Source organism: Rhinolophus sinicus, linkage group LG01 (genome assembly GCF_036562045.2).
Source record: "Rhinolophus sinicus isolate RSC01 linkage group LG01, ASM3656204v1, whole genome shotgun sequence".
Taxonomy (NCBI): Eukaryota; Metazoa; Chordata; class Mammalia; order Chiroptera; family Rhinolophidae; genus Rhinolophus; species Rhinolophus sinicus.
In genome coordinates this window covers 207,298,506-207,321,287 of record NC_133751.1, presented here as the reverse complement: position 1 = coordinate 207,321,287, position 22,782 = coordinate 207,298,506, and the positions used below count along the sequence as shown (strand labels likewise).

Here is a 22,782-nt window from a genome sequence, read left to right as displayed (position 1 = left end):
AGGGGGGCCGGGGCGAACCAACTAGGGTGAGGACCAAAGAAGGGTGGGCGGTAGCGGGGAACCAGGGAAAGGCGGGGTGGGGGGGGGGGGGAAGGCGACCGCGGAAGGGTTGCATCGGGCAGGGGGGGAAAGGGCGGTTAAAGGGGGACCGAAGGAGCGAAGGGTATTAGGGGGAGATGGGGGACTGCGGCGGTGACGGAGATGGTGACCAGGAAAGAACCGGCGGCGGGGGAGGGGTGGCGGACGGAGCAAAGACGTGCGGGGGTCGGGGAATGACCAGAGGAGAGCCTGCAGGAGCAACGGTGCCAGCGAGCCCGCGAACCCTGCCCACTAGCGCCCCCGCGCAGGCGGAGGGCGACGGGTGTCCAGACACAGAAGTTCGCAAGAAACGCAAGGGGGCCATGGGCCTGCTCCCACACCCGTTGCCCCATGAGTCCTCATCTCCCCAGGGCTCTGCAGCCACCCCAGTCCAGACTCGTAGCCCCCAGGTCTGGAGACCGCGGATTCGACCGCCTCTGCGCCCCCACCCTCAGAACCCAGCACGCCGGCACACGGCGCTCCTCGCGAGGCACCTTCGATGAACGAAGCCCAGTGTGAATGAGTGAATTAGATGAAGGAAGTAATGGATGAGCTCCTGCTCGCACGCACAGCTGACCTGGGGGCCTTCTTCAGGGAATGGAGGGAAACAAACGCGCCCCGAGCCGCAGCTCCCCTGGCTCACCGCCCCCTCGGGTGCCTTCCCCGCGGGGGTCGCGCGGAGGCCAAGCTGGGAGCCACGCCCGTCGGCCACGCCCCGCCAGCTGCTGGTGGACCCCGGCGGCGGGACTGGACAAAGCGCTCCGCTCCTGTTGGCTGCAGAGCGCCTCCCCGCCAGCAGCTCCATGCCCGCGCGGCCAATCGGCGCATTGAGATGCAAATAAGGCACTATAAAAGGGGAGGGGCCACAAGGAGCGGAAGAAGCGACAGAGTGAGGGCGGTGGCAGGCAGGGCGGCGGCGCTGCTAGGGGCGCCGGCGCTTAGCGCGCTCGCGGCGCTCCAGGCGGTGCGATTATGGCTCCGCCCCTCGCGTCGGGCCGGGACCGTGCGGGCCGGGAGGATGAGGACTTCTGGGAGGCGCGGGGGGACCGCAAGGTGCAGGCCGGGGCTGCGGGCGGGCGTGCGGGGGGCCGCGCGGCGCTGGGGCTCAGTCGCCCACTTCCCGCAGGCCCGAAAGCCCCTAGTGGAGAAGAAGCGGCGCGCGCGGATCAACGAGAGCCTGCAGGAGCTGCGGCTGCTGCTGGCGGGCCCCGAGGTGAGGCAGGCGGGCGGGTGCCCAGGAGCTGCCGAGCGGGTGGGGGTGGTCGCGGTTCTACCGGGCCTCACCGTCCATCCCTACCCGGCGCCCCCGCCGGCGCAGGTGCAGGCCAAACTGGAGAACGCCGAGGTGCTGGAACTGACGGTGCGGCGAGTGCAGGGCGCGCTGCGGGGCCGAGCTCGCGGTGAGTGGAGGGCAGGCGAGCGGGCGGGACGCGGGACGCGTTTACCCACCCCGCCCCTGCCCGAGAGTTAGGACATCTCCTCCGGGCGCCCCGGTGCTGTTCACTACCAGAGCTCTCCCCGGAGTAGCGCGCGCCCCTCCGTCTTCTGGGTGAGCCGCGTCCCCGCGGGCCGGGACACGGCAGTCCCGGCTCACAGGGCCGGGTGCGGTTCTCTCCCTCCCATCCCCGGGCGCAGGTCGCGAGCAGCTGCAGGTGGAAGCGAGTGAGCGCTTCGCCGCCGGTTACATCCAGTGCATGCATGAGGTGCACACGTTTGTGTCCACATGCCAGGCCATCGATGCCACCGTCGCCGCCGAGCTCCTGAATCACTTGCTGGAGTCCATGCCGCTGCGCGAGGGCAGCAGCTTCCGGGATCTGCTGGGGGACACCCTGGCCGGGCCCCCCGGAGCCCCCAGACGAAGTGGCTGGCTCACAGGGGGGGCCCTAGGGTCCCCGTTGCCCAGTCCTCTGGGCCACGGGGACGACCTGTGCTCCGACCTGGAGGAGGCCACCGAGGCTGAACTGAGCCGCCCACCTGCTGAGGGACCAGACTTAGTGCCAGCGGCCTTGAGCAGCCTGACCACTGGCCGCATAGCGCAGAGCGTCTGGAGGCCTTGGTGACCAACACCGGCCTGCTCTCTGGTCCCTCCTCCCTGGGGTCCAGATGTCGTGGGGCAGGGTCCTGGATGTCTCCCAGGTCTGCCTGCCTTGTTCCTCCAGTGGACAGCTTGTAGGGTAGTCCTGGATCACCCAACTAGTCAGGCCCCTAGCCCTGTTTCTTAAGGGAGTAACTTTTATGGACCCCCACAGTTCCGGGTGGGTGGAGAGGGGACTACAGGCAGGAGGAAGAATCCTGCAGAGCTTCCAGGGCCCTCCTGGGTTCTCCTGTCCCAGCCTTCTCAGGCACTGTCCCTGTCAGGGGACAGAGGTGACCGGAGTGGTGCTGAGCCTCTCCTCCATGCTGGGCACTGGTGTCTGGGCAGAAGGAGACCTCAGGCCCTGGCAGCCTTGGCCTGAGCAGAAGCTTGCACTTGCCACTTCAGCCAGGACATGGGAGGCAGGTGCCGCATTGCCCATAGCTGCTGGAGAGTAGTGCGGCTTTCTGTATGTCTTGCATTTAGCACACTTGAGTTTGTGTGTGTATTAGGTTGCCATCGAATGTTCCAATTCTATTAAATAAAGGATTTGGGAGAGTTAGTTTCCCTTCTGAAGTATTACTGAATGGTGTGGTGTCATTAATTTGTCAAATGTGTAAATAGTAAAGGAAGCACGTTCTTCCTGTGTCTAATGCTGGGGATGTTTTTGAAAGCTCTCACCCTTTGTCAGCAAAGTGAGTAGAGTGAAGGCGGTGGAGCTGGGACATGTCTCAGTGGACAGTGCTCCCCACTCCCTGTCGCTGGGCAGTTCCAGGTGGGTTTCCCCTGCAGGCCTGGCCTGCTCTCCCCAGGATTGTGTGCAGACAAGATGGATACCACTGGCACAGGGCTTGTCCCAGAGTAATCAAGCAATAGGGAGACAGCCTGCCCCCAGACCACTCTCTGGTTCATGAGTTCCCAGGAACAAACTGATGCCTGATTGCTAGCCATGTGGTTTGGAAGTTTCTTTCAAAGACCTGCGTTGGGATCTATGAGCATGATGTCCGTCTACTTGTGTTAGGTTATCACTTTTCTTGACTGAGGGAGCTTCCACCACTGCCAGTGACTTCAGGGTTATGGAGACCCACCCATTTCATGTCTTGAAGTGAAGATGCCCGTGGCTGCAGGCAGCTTGGACTGGAGGTCAAACGGGGTCAAGAGGTCAGAAACCTTGGAAGAAGGGTGACAGGATGGGTAATTGGGGTTTAGGGAGGACTGTCCTCTTGGGCGGGGTCAGGGCTGCAGCTGGCATATGGTCCATTGCCAGCAGTAACTCCCACAGGGAGCCCAACCTCCTCATCTGCTCCAGGACTGCAAAGCAGCTTGTTCTCACTTTGGGTTGGCAGTGCCCAGGCCTGGAGCTAGGTGTGACAATTTAGTATTGACACCTGGTTGTGTGCCTCCAAACGCATTGTCACTGCCCCAGTCCTTGCCACTTCACGGCACCCCGTTAATTAGGCAAAGAATCTAGAAGTTACCCTCGATTTCTTTATTTTCCTGTCATCCCACTCCTACTCAATCAAGTTCATTAAACTATTTCTAAATCCTACCTCCATTGTGTCACCTTTCCCACCAGCCGAGTCCATCTTTTACTTGGATTTGGGCAGCAGACCTAATTCGCCTCCGCACTTCCACGCGGAGCGCCTGGCCGCCGCTTTTAAGGCTCTGCCTGACCTCCCGGCCACCTCCAGGCCCCCTCCCTCCCGCAGCTCTGCTCTAGGCTCGGACCTTTGCTTAGCGACCTGACAGCGGGTATCCGGCCAGTCTCGCTCAGCGCCGCGCGCCGGCCGGTGAGCCGTTCCTGGACCGCCCGAAGCATTGCGGCTGTTGGAGGGATTGGGGAAAAAGGGTGCAGAGCTCCAGGCGCCCGTGGGCTGAGTTCGAGCAGCGCGCTGCGCTCCGAGGCGCTGGAGGCGCTGGAGACGTTCGGAGAGGCTCGGAGGCTTTCGGATGGTGCCCCGCGATCGGAGACGCTGGGCCACGCCCCCCGCTCCGTCTCCACGCCGCCCGAGGCGAGCCGCTGGGCTTCCTGGGAGATATAGTTTCCATCCTTCGACTTCCCTTTCCCCGAGGCCACTGCAGGCACAGCTGGGACTGCGACTCCCAGAGGCCTCCCCGGCCCGGAGGCCCCTCACTCCGCCGCCCTGAGCTCCAAGCCCCCTGCCCTATTATGCCTGTGAAGTTCAAGGGCGGCTCTGCGCCGCGCACAGGCTGGCCCGCGGTCTCGCCAGCATCCCCAGGATCAGGCAAGGAAGCGACGTAGGCGTCGGCGCCCCGCAGTTCGGGCCCTCCATAGCTCGAGCCGCCCATTTTACGCGAGGGGAGGCGAAGCTAGAGGGGGCTCCTGGCCGGCCGGGCAGTCGTCTGCGCTGGTTCCTGCCCAGGGCCGCTGGGACTGGCCCACGGCTGGAGACCCGTACCACCGAGCGTGGGTCATAGGCGGCCTGCAAGTCAGGAGTGTTAAAAGCTCCCAGACGGTTGGAAAGTGCATCCAAAGCCAAAGATGTCGAGGAAGGAAGGAGTCATTTCAGGCTGTGGATGGAAGCAGGTTTCTCGAGGAGGCAACGCAAGCCATTCCAAGCTTCTGGACCACGCCAGAGCCCAAGCCAAGGCTTTGCTCAGCATTCATCCTGCAGGTGCGATGAGGACGTGTTACGTGCTGGGGACACAGAGACGACTGATCAGACCCCTGCCGTCGTGGAACTTGCATTATCTTAAGATGAGCTGGAGAGCCACAGGCCACCGCAGACTGCCCAGAGGCAGACAGAAGCATTGCTGGGTAGCGTGTAGCCAGGGAGACCAGAGCCTATCAGATTCATGACGTCAGTCTTTGGGTTTAAATGGATCTGGAAGGAGGAGGGGTAAGGATTCAAATTTGCTCTTCCTGGAAGGCCCAGGCTTTTGGCTCTTCCAGCCTCGTGTGTAAAAAAAAAAAATTAAAAAATTGCCCTCCCTTGAAGATGGGGCATTTGGCTGTCCTTCGCCTGCCCCCAGTTGTTGCTGTCCATCCACTGTCAGTGGGTGGGGCTTAGGGTATTGCCTTCCTCTCCCCTCCAGATGCTGGCCCCACCTCATTGGAAAACGTTGCATCTACTTTTAGACATCTAAGTGACCATGGTCTTGTCACCTCTGTCTTGTCCACTCTATCCCAGAAAACTTGTTTAGACCTCATTGAGGTCTCCTAGTTACTGTCCAAGTGTTTCCTTCACAGTCAAGTTCCTTGAAAATAGTCTTCATGCTCGTTTTCCTCATTTCCTCACCTGCTTGCTCCTCCCAGAATTTCAGTATGGCCACGTCTTCTGTCATTCTACGGAAAACTTCTGGTTGTCTCCAGTGAAGTCCTAATTGCCCAGTAGATTCCAGTTTTCACTTTTCCTGATTGTTGCAGCATTTACACCATCAGTTACCTCCTGCTTCTTAGAACACTGTTCTCCGTCTAGTTTTCTTGCTTCCTCTTCAACCATTCCTTCTCAGATTCTAAACTGGCCCTTCTCAGGACGCCCCTTAAATATTGCTGTGCTCCAAGCAAATATTTCTTTGCTTGGCTGGTCCTCCAGACTATAGTCTGATCTCCATGGCTTCTTCCACTGTACCACTGACTCCAAAAACGACGTGCAGCCCCGTGCTCTTGAGCTATAGTTTCTCCATTTGCCCCTAGTTCTCACCTCTCAGATAGACTACAGGTTCTTCAAACTCAGCAAGTGCAAACCTGCTTTCATGCAAAACCTGCACCTGCTTTCATGCTCTGGCTCCCTGAGAGCTCCAGGGCCATCCTCAAGCACCCAGGGCAGGTCCCTGACCCACAAGGACACACCTCCTCGTGCCCCACCATGCAAGCAGCGTCCCGGAGCTGCCACTCCACTTCTTCTTAGGTTGAATGAGATTGCGTCTTATGCCCGGTCCCTTTCCCTCCGTCCCTGCTGTGTCCCTGCTGTGCATTCTTAGTTCAGGGTCTTCTCTCACCTGGAGAACGGCAGTAGTTATTAAGAAAACTTCCAGGGCGTCTAGTCTCCCCTCCTGCACTTCAGCCCTTCAGAAGCCCAACGCTGCAGATTTGCAAGGTGTAGCAGGCCCCCAGCTCCCATGGGTCAACTCCGAACTTCATCGCTTCACCTTGAAGCCCCTCTCCTGTCCCATCCCCTTGCCAGGTGTTTGGCTGCTGCCTCTTCAGGAAGCACCACTCCCACCACTGACACACCCCCCCACACCCCCCCACCCCCGCTCTGCTCTGTCTGCTCAGGTGTCACTTTCTGTGGGAAGCCTTTCCTGGTCACCCCTGACTTTATGCAGTTTCCAAGGTTTCGTTCTCTTTCGTTCTCTGTTTCGTTCCCCTGATAGTATATTTCACACTATGTTCATTCATTCATTCCACAGTATTTACTGGATGCCTACTCTTTGTCAGGCATTATTCTAGTTGCTGAAGATAAAGTTCCCTCTCAAGCTTATACTGTAATGAGGGAAACAAACAATAAACATAGGATATGCCAGGTGGTGTTCAGGTGCTGAGAAGAGAAATCAGGCCAAGGGGGCAGGGAGTGATGGTGTGGGAGCAGGGTGCAGGTTTAGGAAAGCTGATCAGAGATGACCGCTCTGGGAGGTTCTATGTGAGTAGATCGCTGAGTGACGAACAAGCAAGCAGCTGTCCTGGGAAAGAATATTCCAGGAAGAGGAAACAACAGGTGCAGAGGCCTGGAGGTAGGACCTGTGGGGCTTCTTCAAGGTCCCTGTAGTCTTTTAAGGATTATTCCCTGTTTTTTCTGAATTTCTTTCAATAATAACAGCAGTAGCATACATTCATTGGCACTTAGTAGGCACCAGGGGCTGTATTTAAAGTGCTTTGTGCAGTGGTCCTTATCTGTCCCTTAAATGTCACAGTAGCCCTCGAGGTAGGTACTACTATTCTTCATTTCACAGACGAGGAAACAGGCTTGCGTACTAGGTTAAGTAACCTTTCCTTACACTAGATTTTTGTTATAAAAGCAATACACACGCCCTGGAAGAGCCCGGAACACAGAGGCCGGCAGTGGGAAGTCCCCCAACTCTTCCCTCTTCTTACTCTTTCGTCTTTCTCTCTTCAGGACTCTCCAAGATGAACAATTTCTTCCATGTCCTTTTTGATGCTTTCTGTGCATTTGCTAGCATATATATCTAGGATAAATGTCTTTTTTTTTTTTTTTTATGTAAGGGGGACCATTTTGTGTGCACCATTCTGTGGCTTTTTAACCCAATGAGAGGATTGTTTACTCAGCAGTGTAGACTGTGCACCTACTGTGTGTCAAGTAGGATCCTAGGTGCTGGGGACACACCGGCAAGGAGGGAAAAGGCCTCCCTCGTGGGGCCTACCTGGCACACTTTTCTGTCGGCACACACAGACCCTCTTCATGCACTTTGCCCCCACAGGGTGGCCCTCACTGAGGACGTAGAAAGGGTTTCCAAGGTTTGCTAAGATCAATACTCAGCGAACATCCCGTGTACTTTGCAATATGCTTCACAAGTTTCAAGAATTAAAATAGCTGGGGAAAAGGTGTGTTGGAAAAATTTGTAAATATTGTCAGATTGCTGCCCTAAAACATCGTCTCCCTGTACACTTGCACCTTCAGGATGAGGGTGGCAGGTTTCAACTCATCAGTAGCAGGCTTTCCTTTTTTACCCATTTACTGCAATTCAAACTTTTTTCCTAAAGGGAAGGATATTGAATTTTGGGGTGCCTTTCGTCATCTGTTGTGATTGTCATGTGGTTTTTTCCTTTTCTGTGTTTTTGGCCCTTTTGACCTATCAATATGAGGTATTTTGAGCCATGCTGGTATTTTTTTAATGAACCCCAAAGGTCATGGTGGGGTCAGGATCCTGCTGAATTTGTTGTGTATATAATTTGGTGCAGGATTTTTTTCAAGAGACTTATTTATTTTTTATTTATTTGTTTTTTAATTGGGGAAGGGGAACAGGACTTTATTGGGGAACAGTGTGTACTTTCAGATCTTTTTCCAAGTCAAGTTGTCCTTTCAGTCTTAGTTGTGGAGGGCGCAGCTCAGCTCCAGTTGCTAGTTGCAGGGGACGCAGCCCACCATCCCTTGCAGGAGTTGAACTGGCAACCTTGTGGTTGGGAAGACGTGCTCCAACCAACTGAGCCATCCGGGAACTCAGCGGCAGCTCAGCTCAAGGTGCCGTGTTCAATCTTAGTTGCAGGGGCCGGAGCCCACCATCCCTTGTGGGAATCGAGGAGTCGAACCAGCAACCTTGTGGGTGAGAGCCCACAGGCCCATGTGGGATTGAACTGGCTGCCTTCGGCGTTAGGAGCATGGAGCTCCAACCATCTGAGCCACCGGGCCGGTCCAAGACTTTTATTTTTTAGAGAAGTTTTAGGTTCCCAGAAAAATGGAGTGGGAGGTACAGAGAGTTCCCATGTCACCCCCGCCCCCACTCCCGCACAGCCTCCTCCATTACCAATATCCCCACCGGAGTGGGGCAGCTGTTTCCATTGATGAGCCTACATGGACGGGTCCCATCACCCAAAATCCACAGTTTATGTTGGGGTTCACTCTTGGTGTTGTGCATTCTAAGATTTGGACAAATCTGTGATTCATCTACCGTGGCAGCATCACACAGAGTGGTTCCACTGCCCTGAGAATCCTCTGTGCCCTCCCTGCCACAACTCCTGGCAACCACTGATCTCTTTCCTGTCTCCGTAGTTTTGCTGTTTCCAGAATGTCATGTAGGACTTTTGCATCAAAATTCCTAAGGGAGATGGTTCTCTAGTTTTTTTTCTTTGTGTGCTGTCTGGTTTGGGTGTCTGGGTTTGTGAAAAGATTGGGAGACTTGCTTCTGTTCCCCGGGCTCCAGAGCAATGTAAATGGCGTTGGGGTCATTTAGTCCTTAAAGTTCTGTAAGTGTCCACCTCCCAGTGCTCTGGGCGTGGTCCTGCTGCCGTGTTCTGTGGTTTCCCGCGTCTCCTTAGGCCACGTGGGGTGGGTGAGCTTTGCTTGTTTTTGCCTCTTTGTCCTTGACTAGGCAATTTCTGCCTCTTCTCTGTTCCTGCCTCTTCTGTTCTTTCTCTCTTTGTTCCCTCTCCTGTCCCCTTCTTCTCCCCCTCCTTTTTTATCTGGTCCGCCTTTGTCCTTCCATCTGTAAAATGGGCACTGTAAGGGCACCTACCTGCGTTGAGGACTCCGTGAAACACTGAGCGAAGCCCTGTCGCAGGCCTGGTCTCAGTGAGAACGTCTCTGTCTCCCCCTGTTCTCTTTCCTTCTTCTCTCTCTTGCTCTCACCTTTCCCCTGTCCTCACCGCACAGTCTCTGTCTCTTCTTCTCTCTTTGTCCTCCTTTCTCTTTTCTCCCTCCCCTTTCCTCGTCCTCCAGCCTCTGCACCTGCCCTTCCTTCTGTCTTTCTCTGGCCTTCCTCTGCCTCCCTCCCTCCCAAGGGGAGCGGCCATGTCCGGGGGTTGCCTCCTGCCCTTCCGGCCGTGGGCGTGGAGGGGGTACAGTCCAGCTTCTGCAGGGCACGTGAGACCCTCCTCCTTTCCCGTCAGGGTCTGAGCGTACCTGGCAGTACCTGGGCCACCACAGTCACTGTGCTGAAAGAGCTTCAGTGGCACCAAGGGGTGTGTGCCCAGCGTTTGCCAAGGTGAGTCTTCGGGGAGGGTGGGCTGCTCCCCGTTCCTGTGCCCACAGACAGCCCCTCCAGGTCTTGACTCTGGTGGTTCCAAGGGACCACCCCCAGTGCCCATAGCTGAGGACCAGTGCAGGGGAGGGGTCCGGTGGGCACTAAAGGAGCACAGGCTCGGCTGGGGATGCTGGCCAGTCAGGAGGCAGAAGACCCTTTCCCATATGAACTGGCCCGTGGGAATATCCTGGCCACAGGCAGGCCGTGAGCCAGACTCCAGATCTTCTCTCAACGGGTCTGGTGAGAGCACCTCAGAGGAGCCTGGTTGCCAGCTGGTCTGTCCTGCAGAAGTCCCCGCAGGCCCTTCAGCACCAAGCTCTTGGTGTTTCGTCCTCAAGCTTTGCCTTAAGACCCGGTCTGTACCAGGCCCTGTCGCTGGCGTCTCAGAGGTGTGGCTGTCCCTGTGTGTTCTACAGGGGCAGCCGGGCTGTGGGCACCTCCACTGGGCCCTGCGTGGGCTCTGAGGCCTGGGCACCCCGCTTTAGAAGGACAGTTCCCTGGGGACAGCCCATGCGCCCTGTGACTGGATTTCCAGAAGGACCACATGACCTATGGGCAGCAGGGCCTCTGCTGTCAAAAGAATGTAATTTTAGAGAAGCAGACATTTCCTGAAATGTCTAAGAAACAAAGGCTGTGAGAGAAGAACAATGAATGAGGCTGAGGGTTGACAGAAAGGTGAGGTGACGTCCCACAGGCAGGCTCCCGAGGGAAGGCACACCCGTGAGGATTGTACCCAGATCTGCCCCAGGTGGTCTGGCATCACCTGGAGACAGGTTCTTGGGAGCGCATCCTGGACGCTGCCGCTCGCAGAAGGACCAGCGTCCAAAACAAGTGGAGAGGACTAGAGCTACCTCTTTGTCCCAACGCTTCATTGGGGAAATTTGCGAACGTGCAGCAAAGTTGAATGAATGTTACACTGCCCATCTGTATACCACCACGGATTGTACCATTCACATCTGGCTAGACATCAGTCATCGCTTTATCTCATCTAGGCAGCCCTCCCTCCATTAATCCGTTTTATTTTTGATGCATTCAGAGTACATTACAGACCTACATAAGCTTCTCCTGCATACTGTGCCATGGACATCATTGCTAAAGTTCACTATTCACAGTCTTTTTCTTGTGATGTAAGACCTACAATGAATGCCCTGCTTGTACGTGAGCATGTGCTGAGTTTTGACCAAGGCACACACCTTTGTAACTCAAACTCTTACCGAGATTCTGAGCATTCCCGTCCCCTTGGGAAGTTCCCTCGTCCTCCTTCCCAGTGAGCCCCCCCCCACTCAGAGACCACCACTCAGAACTCTGCCCGGAGGTACTGGATGCTGAAGCAAAAGGGAAAATACATTGTTTTAATGGTTAATCTTTTCCCAGACCATTACAGTAGGTGAAAACCCCTTGAAAAACAGAAAAGTAGGTATATTAAAACTCAAAATATTTTCAGTTTAAAGATTTTACTTTTCCAAAAACCAGTTGACAATTTTACTTTCCTGGTTTTATTGGAAACAAACCATCAATAACATTTCCAAAATCTACTACTTATCTCCTTTTCAATGCTGAGAATTGCCATGTTAATTTCTCTTGACCAACTGGTGACCTTAAATAATTTTTCATTAGCGGCAGCTTAATGAAATGTCTTGCAGAATGCCACTGTCATTGGTGGCGTTAACAGGCTTCTCAAGGCTACATCCAAACTAGGTAAGATTGCACCAGCAGATGTTTGAATCAGTTTTAATTTTAATTTTACAAATTACTGTTTAATTTTAATTTTACAAATGACCCAGTTTTAATTTTAATTTTACAAATTACTGTTTAATTTTAGTTTTACAAATTACCAGTTTTAATTTTACAAATTACTGATATTGCAAGCTGCTTAAAGCTATGTCAGATGAAATTTTTTCTGTAGAACTTAAATCAGAATATTTGAGAGTCAAACAAGTGGCTGCTTTGTGTAGATCAGATGTGTCCGTAAAAAATAACTCTTCTTCCTTTACGAAAAAGCAAAATCTAAGGACACTTTCATTTTTCATATCTTCATTTCAAATGTGAAATTAGGGCATCTGTAATCGCCTTAATTTCCATTTGACACACACTTTTCTCATAATAAGTGACACTCATCCAGTGATTCATTTCCAATTTCCATACTTTTATTTTAAAATTCAGACAGTATATTCCTATCTTTTGCTAAAATTTTACATTCATCAGACATACTTTCAAAGTTACTTCTATTTGTTCTAAGCAAAGGGACGGATCTTCTGTTAAGCACGCAGCTTTATGTACAGTCATGTCTTTTATTATATAACCCTAACTTCTCTACTTTGTTTAGAATATCATCCCATACAAATTGTGTAATATTTTTACAGCAAGATGCTTTCAATATCAGCATATGTATTTATCATCTGATATGGTTTTCAATATTTATGAATGTCTTTGTGAAGTGTCTTGATTGCATTTCACCATGCTCCCCATAGGGTATCTATGTGCTTTAATGTAGGTTTTAGAACAGACATAAGAATATGCCATCTGCTCATTCATTTTTTGAATTCACGAAAACATATGTCTGTATGTCCTTGGTGCAAAGCTAAAAGAAGTTATCAGATTTGATTTCGCAGAAGCATCATTTTTTTTTTTTAAGATTTTTATTGGGGAAGGGGAACAGGACTTTATTGGGGAACAGTGTGTACATCCAGGACTTTTTCCAAGTCTAGTTGTTGTCCTTTTCAATCTTAGTTGTGAAGGGTGCCGTTCAGCTTCAAGTTGTTCTTTCAGTCTTAGTTGTGGAGGGCGCAGCTCAGCTCCAGGTCCAGTTGCCATTGCTAGTTGCTAGTTGCAGGGGGCACAGCCCACCATCCCTTGCGGGAGTCGAGGAATTGAAACTGGTAACCTTGTGGTTGAGAGCCCACTGGCCCATGTGGGAATCGAACCGGCAGCCTTCAGAGTTAGGAGCACGGAGCTCTAACCACCTGAGCCACCAGGCCGGCCCCCAGAAGCATCATTTTTGCATGTTAAGGCTATAAGCTGAGGAAGGTGCAAATTTGGCATAATCATTTTGGGGGGAAATAATGGCTTATACACTCTCGATTAACTTGCCATGTTTGCTCCAAACTTCTGTCCCTGGTCACAAGCATGTTTGATGTCAATACCTTCTTCCAACACCTAATTTCATGAACTAGACCAGGAAGTTTTCTTCTTTAATTTCCATAAGGTCAGTGCAACTTATTTTGTTATTATGACATCATTCTTCATGTAAGCAGATCTCATAGTTGACACACTTGTTCACAATGGGCTACATTTGGTGGATAATCAAAAAGTTAGAAAAAGTATCTGCTTCTTTTATTCTTGACAGTGGTTCAGCTCTCGCGTGATTTGCTGTAGCATTATACACTTGTTTTGAGTTTGACTGGACAAGAAACATGGACTTCCAGTCATTTCTTATTAATCGCTAAGATGAAATTATTTTTTTGCTCAAAGCGTAACATCTGAAATCACTCCAAATATTCTGCTGTTTTTGTTTCTCTGATTTTATCATCTTGTGCAAAGGATCATTTGCGTAACTCTCAGTTTGAATATTTTTTAAAAGCACTTCCATTTTAGAAAAACAACACAAGGAAACATCAAATTTTACCATCACAAACTCTGCTTAAGTTTTTCTCATCTTTGAAACATTTTTTTGAGTTGCAAAAATTTGATTCTGTTATATTACTGTGGAAAAGTATGCATGAAAAAATCAAGACAATTCTTTGGAGTAAATAAACCAGTCATGATGACTTTACTTGCCATTAGGACATTTTTTTTTTAAAGGCCTTAGAAAAATCTTTGGTTATCATGTGAAATAGAGTCTCTAAAATCTACACCTTGTCCCTTGTCAGGTCTGTGTTCTAGTAAATCATTTTTTTATTTTATCACAAAATAGCAGCTGCAATGGAGAATTATTAAAATGTATTTCAAATGGCGTCTTCTTTCTTTTGCTCACACTCATATCACTAGTTTCTGAAATTGCTAATGTTTCTCTTCATTTTCTGAAGAAGAATCTTTAACTCTGATTTTGATGGTCATCCTGTTCTGATAACGTCATGGTAAGTAACTCATTTTTGGTAGCTGGAATCCTGTTTTTCTAGTCACACTTCTAATTGTCCTCTATAATTTTATTCCATTTCTGCATATATTTTTCTTCTTTTATTGAATATTGTACCACTTGGCTTTTTAGATTCGATATTTACCTAAAAAAAGGTTACTATACATTTAAAATATATTAAGATAATGTTTATAGCCCATATAATATGTATCGTTAATTAAGTTAATATGAATTATGATATTTAACAAGTAAGTGTACATACAATTTTGCATCAAAAATACAGAAATCACTTGGGATGGGAATGTAAGATGGTACATTCACTGTGCAGAACAGTTTGTCAGCTCTTCAGAAAGCTACACAGTTACCACATGGCCAGCAATTCCACTCCTGAAAGGATGGAAAACGGGCTCAAACAGATAAATGTCCACGAATGTCCACAGCCATGCTAATCATGATAGCCAAGAAAGGTGGAAACACTTCAGTGTCCATAGACAGATGGATGTTTAAACAAAAGTGGTCCAGCCACACAATGGGCTATTATTCAGCCACAAAAAGGAAGGAAGTTCTGACACACACTACAACATGGATGGACCTTGAAGACGTTTTGCCAGGTGAAATAAACCACACCCAAAAGGACAAAGTGTTTGATCCCACTTGCACGAGGTACTCAGACCAGGCAGATTCACAGAGACTAGAATAGAGGTTCCAGGGGCCAGGGAGGGCGGGAAGGAAGATCCTACTGAGCGGGTCCTGGGCTTCTGTTTGGGAGGATGAAACAGTTCTGGAAACAGATGGTGGTGACGGCGGCACAACACTGCGAAGGTACTTCATGCCACTGAATTGTACACTTAAAAATAGTTAAAATGGTAAATCTTCTGTTTGTGTATCTTATCACCAAAAAACCAGCTAAGAAGAGTATCGACTAAGCTGAACATGAACGTACCCTGTGACCCAGTAGGGCCATCCCTGGGCATATCCCAGTAAAAATGAGCACCAGTGTTCACCGGAAGACGTGTGCAGGAATGTTTGTAGCAGTACCATCTGTAACAGCCCCAGACTGTTCATCAGAAGAGAATGCATAAGTGAGCCAGGGTGCGTCCAGACAAAGGACGGCGATGAAACAGAATGACCTGTGATGGTCACCAATACGGATTAATCTCAACATGAGGCTGAGCGGAAGAAGTCAGCGTCAGAAGAGCACAAACTGTGTGATTCCATTTACGTGAAGTTCAAAACCAGGCCAAACAAATCTGTGGCGTGGTGCTAACCAAGGGCTGGCAGGCCTGGAAGTGGCTTCTGGGCTGGATGGAATGTTCTGGTTTAGGCCCTGGGTCCTAGGTAATGGTGTGCTTACCTTGTAAAAATGCATCACGCTATACCCTTATGACTCATGTACTGTTTTTTAAGTGTGGTTTTACATCAAATAAAAAGTTTACTAAAGAAATACAGACATTCATTACAAATAGCAGAAAATTAGGAACCTGATGGAAGTAAAGTAGTAAAAACTTTTTTTACATGAAAAGTGAATGACGGTGAACTATTTGTCACTGTCTTAAGTGGATAAAGTATAAAAGTTTCCTGGTCAATTTATTTTCCTGGTTAAAAATTTTCAAAAAATGTTTGATCAAATACCATTCGTGAAAGTCAAATATATTCCTAAATAAAATTTGCACTGCTCACCTCAGTGCCTGGGATGGGGGTCCAGGAAAGCAAGGAGCCCAGGGGACTGGCCCCCATAAAGGGGTGGGCTGCATGCAATTGGAAATGCCTACACAGGTGAGAGCGTGGAGGGCCCACAAGCATGGCACAGTGGATTTTATTGAGTCGACAGGAAGCAATTAAGGCCTTAAAGCAGAGGAAGACAGTGGGCCGAGTTATGTTTTATAAAGATCCCTCCCTCTCTTCTCTGGAAAATCAACTGTAGCAAGGCAAGAATGTACAGAGAGCTGGTCGTCTCGTTTGTCTAGGAAAGAAACCCCGGGGCTTGGTCTGGGATGGTAGTGGCAGAAAGGGACGTGGAGGGAGCAGAGCAGGCGAGACCTACTACTGAACCCGCTGTCTGGGAAGAGGGGAAGGTAAGAATCACGGGTGCCATCTAGGTTTTAGCAGGAGCCACTTGGTGGGTGGTGATTTGAGAAAGGCTGGGAGGACAAGTTTTGGGGAGAGGGCAGGAATTACAGTTGGCATTTGAGGTCTGACAATTAAGTCTGCGTGCTCATCCTAGAAAAAGTGATACATACCTCATTGCTGAGTATCACTGCGGTGACCTTCCAAGGACTCCCTTTGGGAAACTACACACCAATGCCAGCACCTACTCCACCCTTCAAAGCAATTTTGGAACTCTTTCTGGAATGGCCATCAGAGCTGTCATCGTATTACCCTTGATGTCCTGAATGTAATCAAAATGTCTTCCTCTTAATATTTCCTTTACTTCGGGTAAAGAAAAAGTCACTGGAGGCCAGATCAGGTGAGTAGGGAGGGTGTTCCAATACAGTTACCGTGTTTTCCCGAAAATAAGGCCTAGCTGGACCATCAGTTCTAATACATCTTTTGGAGCAAAAATTAATATAAGCCCCGGTCTTATTTTAATATAATGTAAGACCAGGTCTTTATAATAAATATAATTAATATACAATAAAATATAATACCAGCTCTTATATTAACTTTTGCTCCAAAAGACGCATTAGACCAGATGGTCCGGCTCAGTCTTATTTTTGGGGAAACACGGTATTTGTTGGTTGGCTAAAAACTCCCTCACAGACAGTGCTGCGTGAGCTGGTGCATTGTCCTGATGCAAGAGTCATGAATTGTTGGCAAAAAGTTCACGTTGTCTAACTTTTTCACACAGCCTATTCAGCACTTCCAAATACTAAATTTAGTTAACTGTTTGTCCCATTGGTACAAATTCACAATGAATAATCCCTCTGATACCAAAAAAGGTTAGCAACATCATTGCAACAAGTTCGTGAACTTAATTGTCCATCCTCGTATGTTGAGTTTGAAATGCCTACTAGACTTCCAAGTGGGAACGTAGAGTAGGCAGCTGAGGGTATGTGAGAAGAGTCAGGTAAGAGACTCGCACAAGTGTGTCATCAGAATATAGGTGTATTTAAGGCCCAAGGGACTAAGATAACTTTGGAAGAGAGTAAATCAAAGAGGATCTGGGACTAGGCCCTGGGGCATGTCACATTTAGGTAAAGAGAAGCCAATAAATTGAATCTGAAAAGAGGGTTCAGAGTGGCCACGTTTCCCCTCTAATGGGAAGGGCGGGAACACAAGGCCTCTGGGCCTCCATCTGCTGTGACAATCGCTGGGCCTATAATTCTGTGGAAAGACTACATATGGCAAACAGGGTGGAAGCACTGAGATTTTTCTAACTGCAAAAAAATGGCTACCCTGTTGGGCTAAACTCTCCCTGTCGGCATTTAAGACCCCTTGGGAAATGACCCCAACTTCACTGTCTCACCCCTCTGCCCCCTCTTCTCTGTCCCTTACAGGGGCGTGACAGCCCCATATCCACACTGGTGTGCTCTGCCCTCTACCCAAAGTGAACCTCTCACTTTAGTATCTTAAAATTACACCCAACCTCCAAAGTCCTAGGTAGGAGGTTCTGTGGGTGTCCGGCCCGAGTGCCCTCAGAGCCCTTACCATTTCTCCACATTCCATGTGCACCGAGCGCCTGTGTGTGCAAGCAAACACACACACGTCCCATGTATTACAAGGTTTTTCCACTCTGGCTGCTGGATACAGGAACTACTCCTGACCCTGGGTGGACTTGAAGAATTATTTGTGTTCCTGGTTTTTCTTTCCCCAGCCGTGGGTGGACTTCTCACTGAAATGTTAATCGGATTTCACCTGGAGATGGGGTGGGGGAAACCCTCTGCAGACCTACCTATCAAAGGCAGTATTACTTTCCTCTCAGGCTGTTGAGAGATGAAAGCAAATTAGTCTTCGCAAAGCCCCTGACTAGTGCCTGGCCCCAAACAGGTGCAGTGTTCTCAGTTCTCTGCCTGTCTGTAAAGAGCTGAAAGAACGTCCAGCCCTCAGAAAAGTCTTAGGAGAGTGTATTTGAGCCAAATTTTGAGGACATGCCCAGAAGCAAAATCTCAGTGGATTGAGAAAATGTTCCAGAGAATGGCTGTTTCGCAGCTTATTTCATACATTAGAATCAAAAGAGGAGATATAAAGAAGGCACATGAAATCCATTGGTAGCAGATTAAGGGGGCTGGAGAAAGCAAAGTGGTCGGAGGATGCCTAGGATTGGATAGAAGGCAAAACGGAAAAACATACTTCTTTTTCATTGGTGGGTGCAGGATAGTTAATAATTATCACAGCACATAGAGACGGTATGTGGCGGATGAGACAACTAGGAGGGGTTCTGTGGTCTCCTGCTCTGGTGGGAGTGGGTGTGCCTTTGAGGGGTAGGAAAAGAAAATTACTCTGATACGGTATCCGAGATACCTAAGAACGTGGCCAGGGCTCACTTATGGTAAAGGCTGACCTTTGTGAAGGCAGCTGGAGGCCTGGGATGTGACAACCCGCCATGACCTGCCTCGTTAGGAATCTGTGATCAGACCATCCTGCGTGGTTACTTTCAGTCACTGAGCTTGTCAGGCCTGCCATGTGGCCCCCTGAGCTTGTCAGGTTTATTACATGGTCCCTTTTTTGTTTACAGACTCTTTCTTAAAGGATACAGTTCACAATAAAAACAGCAGAGTCAATTAATTTTGCACAGTGCGAAAGACTTTTTCTGACATTTATTCAAACTTCTCTAAGCCGGACTTGCTATGAAACCCCTCTCCCCATTGCCACGGAAAACAGGACAGTTGTTTGTCATTTTCTTCATTTTTCAGCCCTCTCAGTGCACAGGTTGTTCCATTAGTATTGCTGCATTCGCGGTACCCCAAAACTTAGCAGTTTAAAACCACCACCTCATTTTTCTCCTACTTGTGGACCAGGAATTAAGGGCTGGGCGTGGCACCTCATGTGACATCCTTGCTGTGGTTGGGGCTGGCCCTTTCATTGAAATGAAAGGGTCATCAGTTCATTTGATGATTAGTGCATTGTGTACATTGTTATTCCTCCCATTCTAGCAGGCAATAGTCTTGGAAACGTTCCATCAGTACATTATAACGATATTATTTTCTCCATCTCCTGAGAACATCTTTCTCAGTTTTCGTTAAGGCCTCGTCACCAGCCTCGAGACTGTTCCCACAACAGTCTTCTCCAGGCCCTTCCAGGCACCCGCTGCCCCATCCCAAAGGCAGTCTCTTTGTTCGGGGCTTCTGATGGGTCAGCACCGCACTTGGTACCAAATTTCTCTTCCAGTTACTGTGGTTGTGAACTCTAAACTTAGCTGCTTAAAACCCTTTGTAAAAAATCTTGCTTGTAGTTGTTTGCAGGTCAGGAATTCATGAAGCGCCCAGCTGGGCAGTCAATCCTCGCTCGGGGTCTCTCACGGGGTCAGACGTTGGCTGGGGCTGGGCCACCTGCAGTTCCAGTGGGATGAATGTCCAAGGTGACACACTTGACAAGGCTGGCAGCAGCGGAGGCTGGTGGCTGGGAGCTTAGCTGGCATTAACGCAGTGCCTGTGTGTGGCCTGTCCAGCAGGGAGCCTCACAGGACGTGGGCTCCTTACTCGGTGACAGACTTCCCCTGAGCAAGCGTCTCCAGATAACCAGGCAGAAGCTGCATGGCCTTTGATGAAATAGCCTCGAAAATCCTGGTACACCTTCCACTCTGGTTGGAAGGAAGGAGACAGGGAGTGGCAAGGACACATCTTAGACGAACTCATGGAACGGGAGATATTGTTACAGAAAACTTTGGAAAATACCATGTGTCACATGGGCAGCCAATGTCCTGGGACATTACGTGCTTTCCTTGTTTCTAGACTGTTTAAGGTCTCAAAATCAGAAGCCTATGACTTTTTCTACGAACACAATAGTGAACTTCGTTTGGGCAGTCCTGAGCAAGCACACAGGAGGACCACTCCCTGCCCCAAGCTTCCTGACATTCCTGAGGTAGGAAGGCTTGGGTCATGTACTCTGAGCATCAGAAATGGACACATTCATTCATTCATTCATTCCTTCATCCAACCTAGATATGTGAGTGTCTATTATGTGCCAGGTGCTGGGGGTACAGCAATGTGCAAAAGCAGTTTCCGTCCTGTAGCGCTTTACATTCTGATGGGTGATACAGTCATTCATGTAAGACGATGGCATGAATCAATGTACAACTGGAACTATGAGAAAGCTATAAAGGACAGGTGTAAAGAGGGTCCGGCTTAGGGCTCTCATGAAAGGTTTTCCTGAGGAACTGACGACTCTGCAGAAATCTGAGGAGAGAATGGGATTTACCCAGGAGGAGGGGGCCAAGGAGAACATTGCAAGCCAAGGGACCCACAGGAGAAAATGTCCTGGGACAAAAGAAAGACAAGTACAAGGGACTGAGAGAAGACCTGAGGGAGGAACCTGAAAGGACACTGTGGTTTGGTGCCAGAGACTTTATGGGGGTGGAGAATCGGGGTGGGTTCAGAGGCGTTCAGGACGTGAAATGATAGGACTTGGTTACGGAGGGCATCTATTGCTGCGTAAAAAATTACCACAAACTTAGGGGCTTAAAGCCACATCCATCTATTATCACACGGTGCCCATGGGTCAGTAGTCTGGGCACAACTGGGTCCTCTGCGAGGCTGCCGTCAGGGTGTCGGCCACGGCTGGGGCCTCGTCTGAGGCAGGACTCGGATGGATCCGCTCCACGTTCCGTGGCTGTTGGCAGCACTCACTTCTGTGTGGGCTCTTGGATTGAAGGCTTCAGTCTCTCGCTGGCGGTCAGCTGGAAGCCACCCTCAGTTCCATGCCATGGTCCTTCCACACTGCAGCTCACAACATGACAACTTGCATCTGCAAAGCCAGCAAGGGAGAGAGAGTGTCCTAGCAGGATGGGTGTCACAAACCTGTGTGAAGGAATCATATCCACATAATCACATACAGCCTGACATTTAGCTGGACTCTCTTAGCCAGAGCAAGACACAGGCCCTGGCCACCGTCAAAGGCAGAGGTGCTCACAAGAGCTGAATAGTAGGAGATTGGGGCACCCTAGGGGCTATGTTCCATAGAGAGGTTCTAGGGTAGAAACACAGGGAGGGAGTTAAGAGTATTTCTGTTGTAAGGGAGGTGTTGACCCTGGAAGGAGGGCGGATTGAAGGAGACGGGGTGGGGAGTAGAGAAAATGATCTCAGTTGGGACACATTGAGTTTGAAGTACTTTTGAGATATCCAAACAGGTATCACATGGTACTTACTTGAACATGTGGAGCTGGTAGGAAATATAAATTAACAAATCACATTCAGATGAATGGTAATTCAAGCCAGGTGTGGATGAGCTTGGCAAGGGAGGGCGTGTGGAATGGAGAAAGGAAGCAGGATCAAGTCCTAAAGAATTCCATTAATTAATAGCCAGGAGAAGAAGCTGGGTCTGCAAAGGAGACAGAGATGGAGCAGAGACAGGAGTAAACCCAGGCGAGGGGTGTGTCCCACAAACCAAAGGGAAAGGGAGGACAACAATGTCAGTGCTGCAGAGATTCATGCACGATGATGGCTAAAAAGGTCAGTCCCGTTTAGCAACAAAGTGGGGAGTCACTGGTAAGCTTAGCAAGAGCTGGAGTGCAGAAGGGATGAGGTGTAGCTAGGTTGCGGTGGGCCGAGGGGATGAGAGGGAAGGAAACGGAGATCGTGAGTATTGTTAGTGGATTTCTGCCGTAAGGGAGGAGGCAGTTCACGCGTTGAAGGTGAGGAGAAGGCGGTGAAGGTTTCACATGGTGGTGAGTGAGCCTTAGAGGTACGGAGGCTTGCTGGGCCCATCAATGTCCTAAAGCCAGAGATCACCAGAAACACATCTGCCATTGAATGAGTCGGGTTTATGACTGGTCACAGCCAGGTAGACCATCACCATGGGAAGCCTCAGGAAGGGGATGTTGGAGGGACTTGTAAGATTTGGGTTTGTGTTAGGTGATTCGGGGAAACATTTAAGGAAGCGCAGCTTTGGTCTGGATTGGATACTGTCAGAAAGAGGAGGTAATTCCTTGACTGGGTGTCTTAATAAAGCTTATCTATTAATAGAAGGCAGGAAAACTAGACCACCGCTAACCTTGTACTTGATAAAGAAGCAGCCATCACTCTTATTAGCCAAGATAGAGGGATGTTGGGCGTTTTTGTAACTTGGACCATGTTCATATATTGTCTGTGTTCAGACGTAGAGTGGCCTCGTTTTTGTCTTTTGCTGTCATAGCCTGATATGGAATTGTGTACATTCAATAGAACAACAAGGCCGGTCAGTGCATACCAGGCCATCTCCCAGGTGTCCCGGCTGCTTTTCTGGAACATCACGTGGAAGCCGCTCTTTCCCGTTCCCCCCACGTGCCCGGGTGGGTGCAGACCCGTGGAGGGATGCCTCCTCTACATCCTGCATCATACGGGGTTTCAGTCCTAAGGCTCAGAGCCCGTTGACCAAACCTCGGTTTTGCAATCTGTAAAGTGGGCTGGGAATGGAGGTCTGCTGTGGGGCTGGGAAGACAAAGGGACGGCCCGCATGTAAAAGCCCCATGAAGTCTTCCCAGACATCAGGGCACTACAGTCGCCCTTGAGCTCAGACATTTGTCTCTGGACCCGCCTTCTTGAAACCAGCCATGGGAGAGCAGGACGCGCCCGCGCCAGGACACTACTGGACACATGGCAGCCGCAGCCTCAACTCCTCCGGCCCAGGGAGGGGCGGCCTGCGCGCGTGCGCGCCGCGCCGCCCCGCCCCCTCACCGCCCCACCCCGCTCGCGCGCAGAACTCTGGGGCGGCCGGGCCACGCCGCGCGCCGATTGGTGGCGTTCTGGACCCGCCTTCGGTT

General features: G+C 50.3%; 1 protein-coding gene across 3 annotated transcripts; it reads left to right on the top strand.

The window, feature by feature from the left end:
• Positions 1-607: 607 nt before the first annotated feature.
• On the top strand, positions 608-2,734 carry HES6 (hes family bHLH transcription factor 6). Of its 3 annotated transcripts, none has more exons than XM_019740876.2 (4): positions 947-1,131; positions 1,205-1,291; positions 1,397-1,478; positions 1,714-2,734. In XM_019740876.2, the coding sequence occupies exons 1-4, from the start codon at positions 1,051-1,053 to the stop codon at positions 2,136-2,138; spliced, it is 675 nt and encodes a 224-aa protein (XP_019596435.1). In that variant the 5' UTR covers positions 947-1,050; the 3' UTR covers positions 2,139-2,734. The 3 variants fall into 3 exon arrangements, with proteins under 3 accessions (XP_074172023.1, XP_019596435.1, XP_019596436.2); XM_019740877.2 differs by having other exon boundaries at positions 1,397-1,438; positions 1,714-1,981; XM_074315922.1 differs by having other exon boundaries at positions 608-1,291.
• The last annotated feature ends 20,048 nt before the right edge of the window (positions 2,735-22,782 follow it).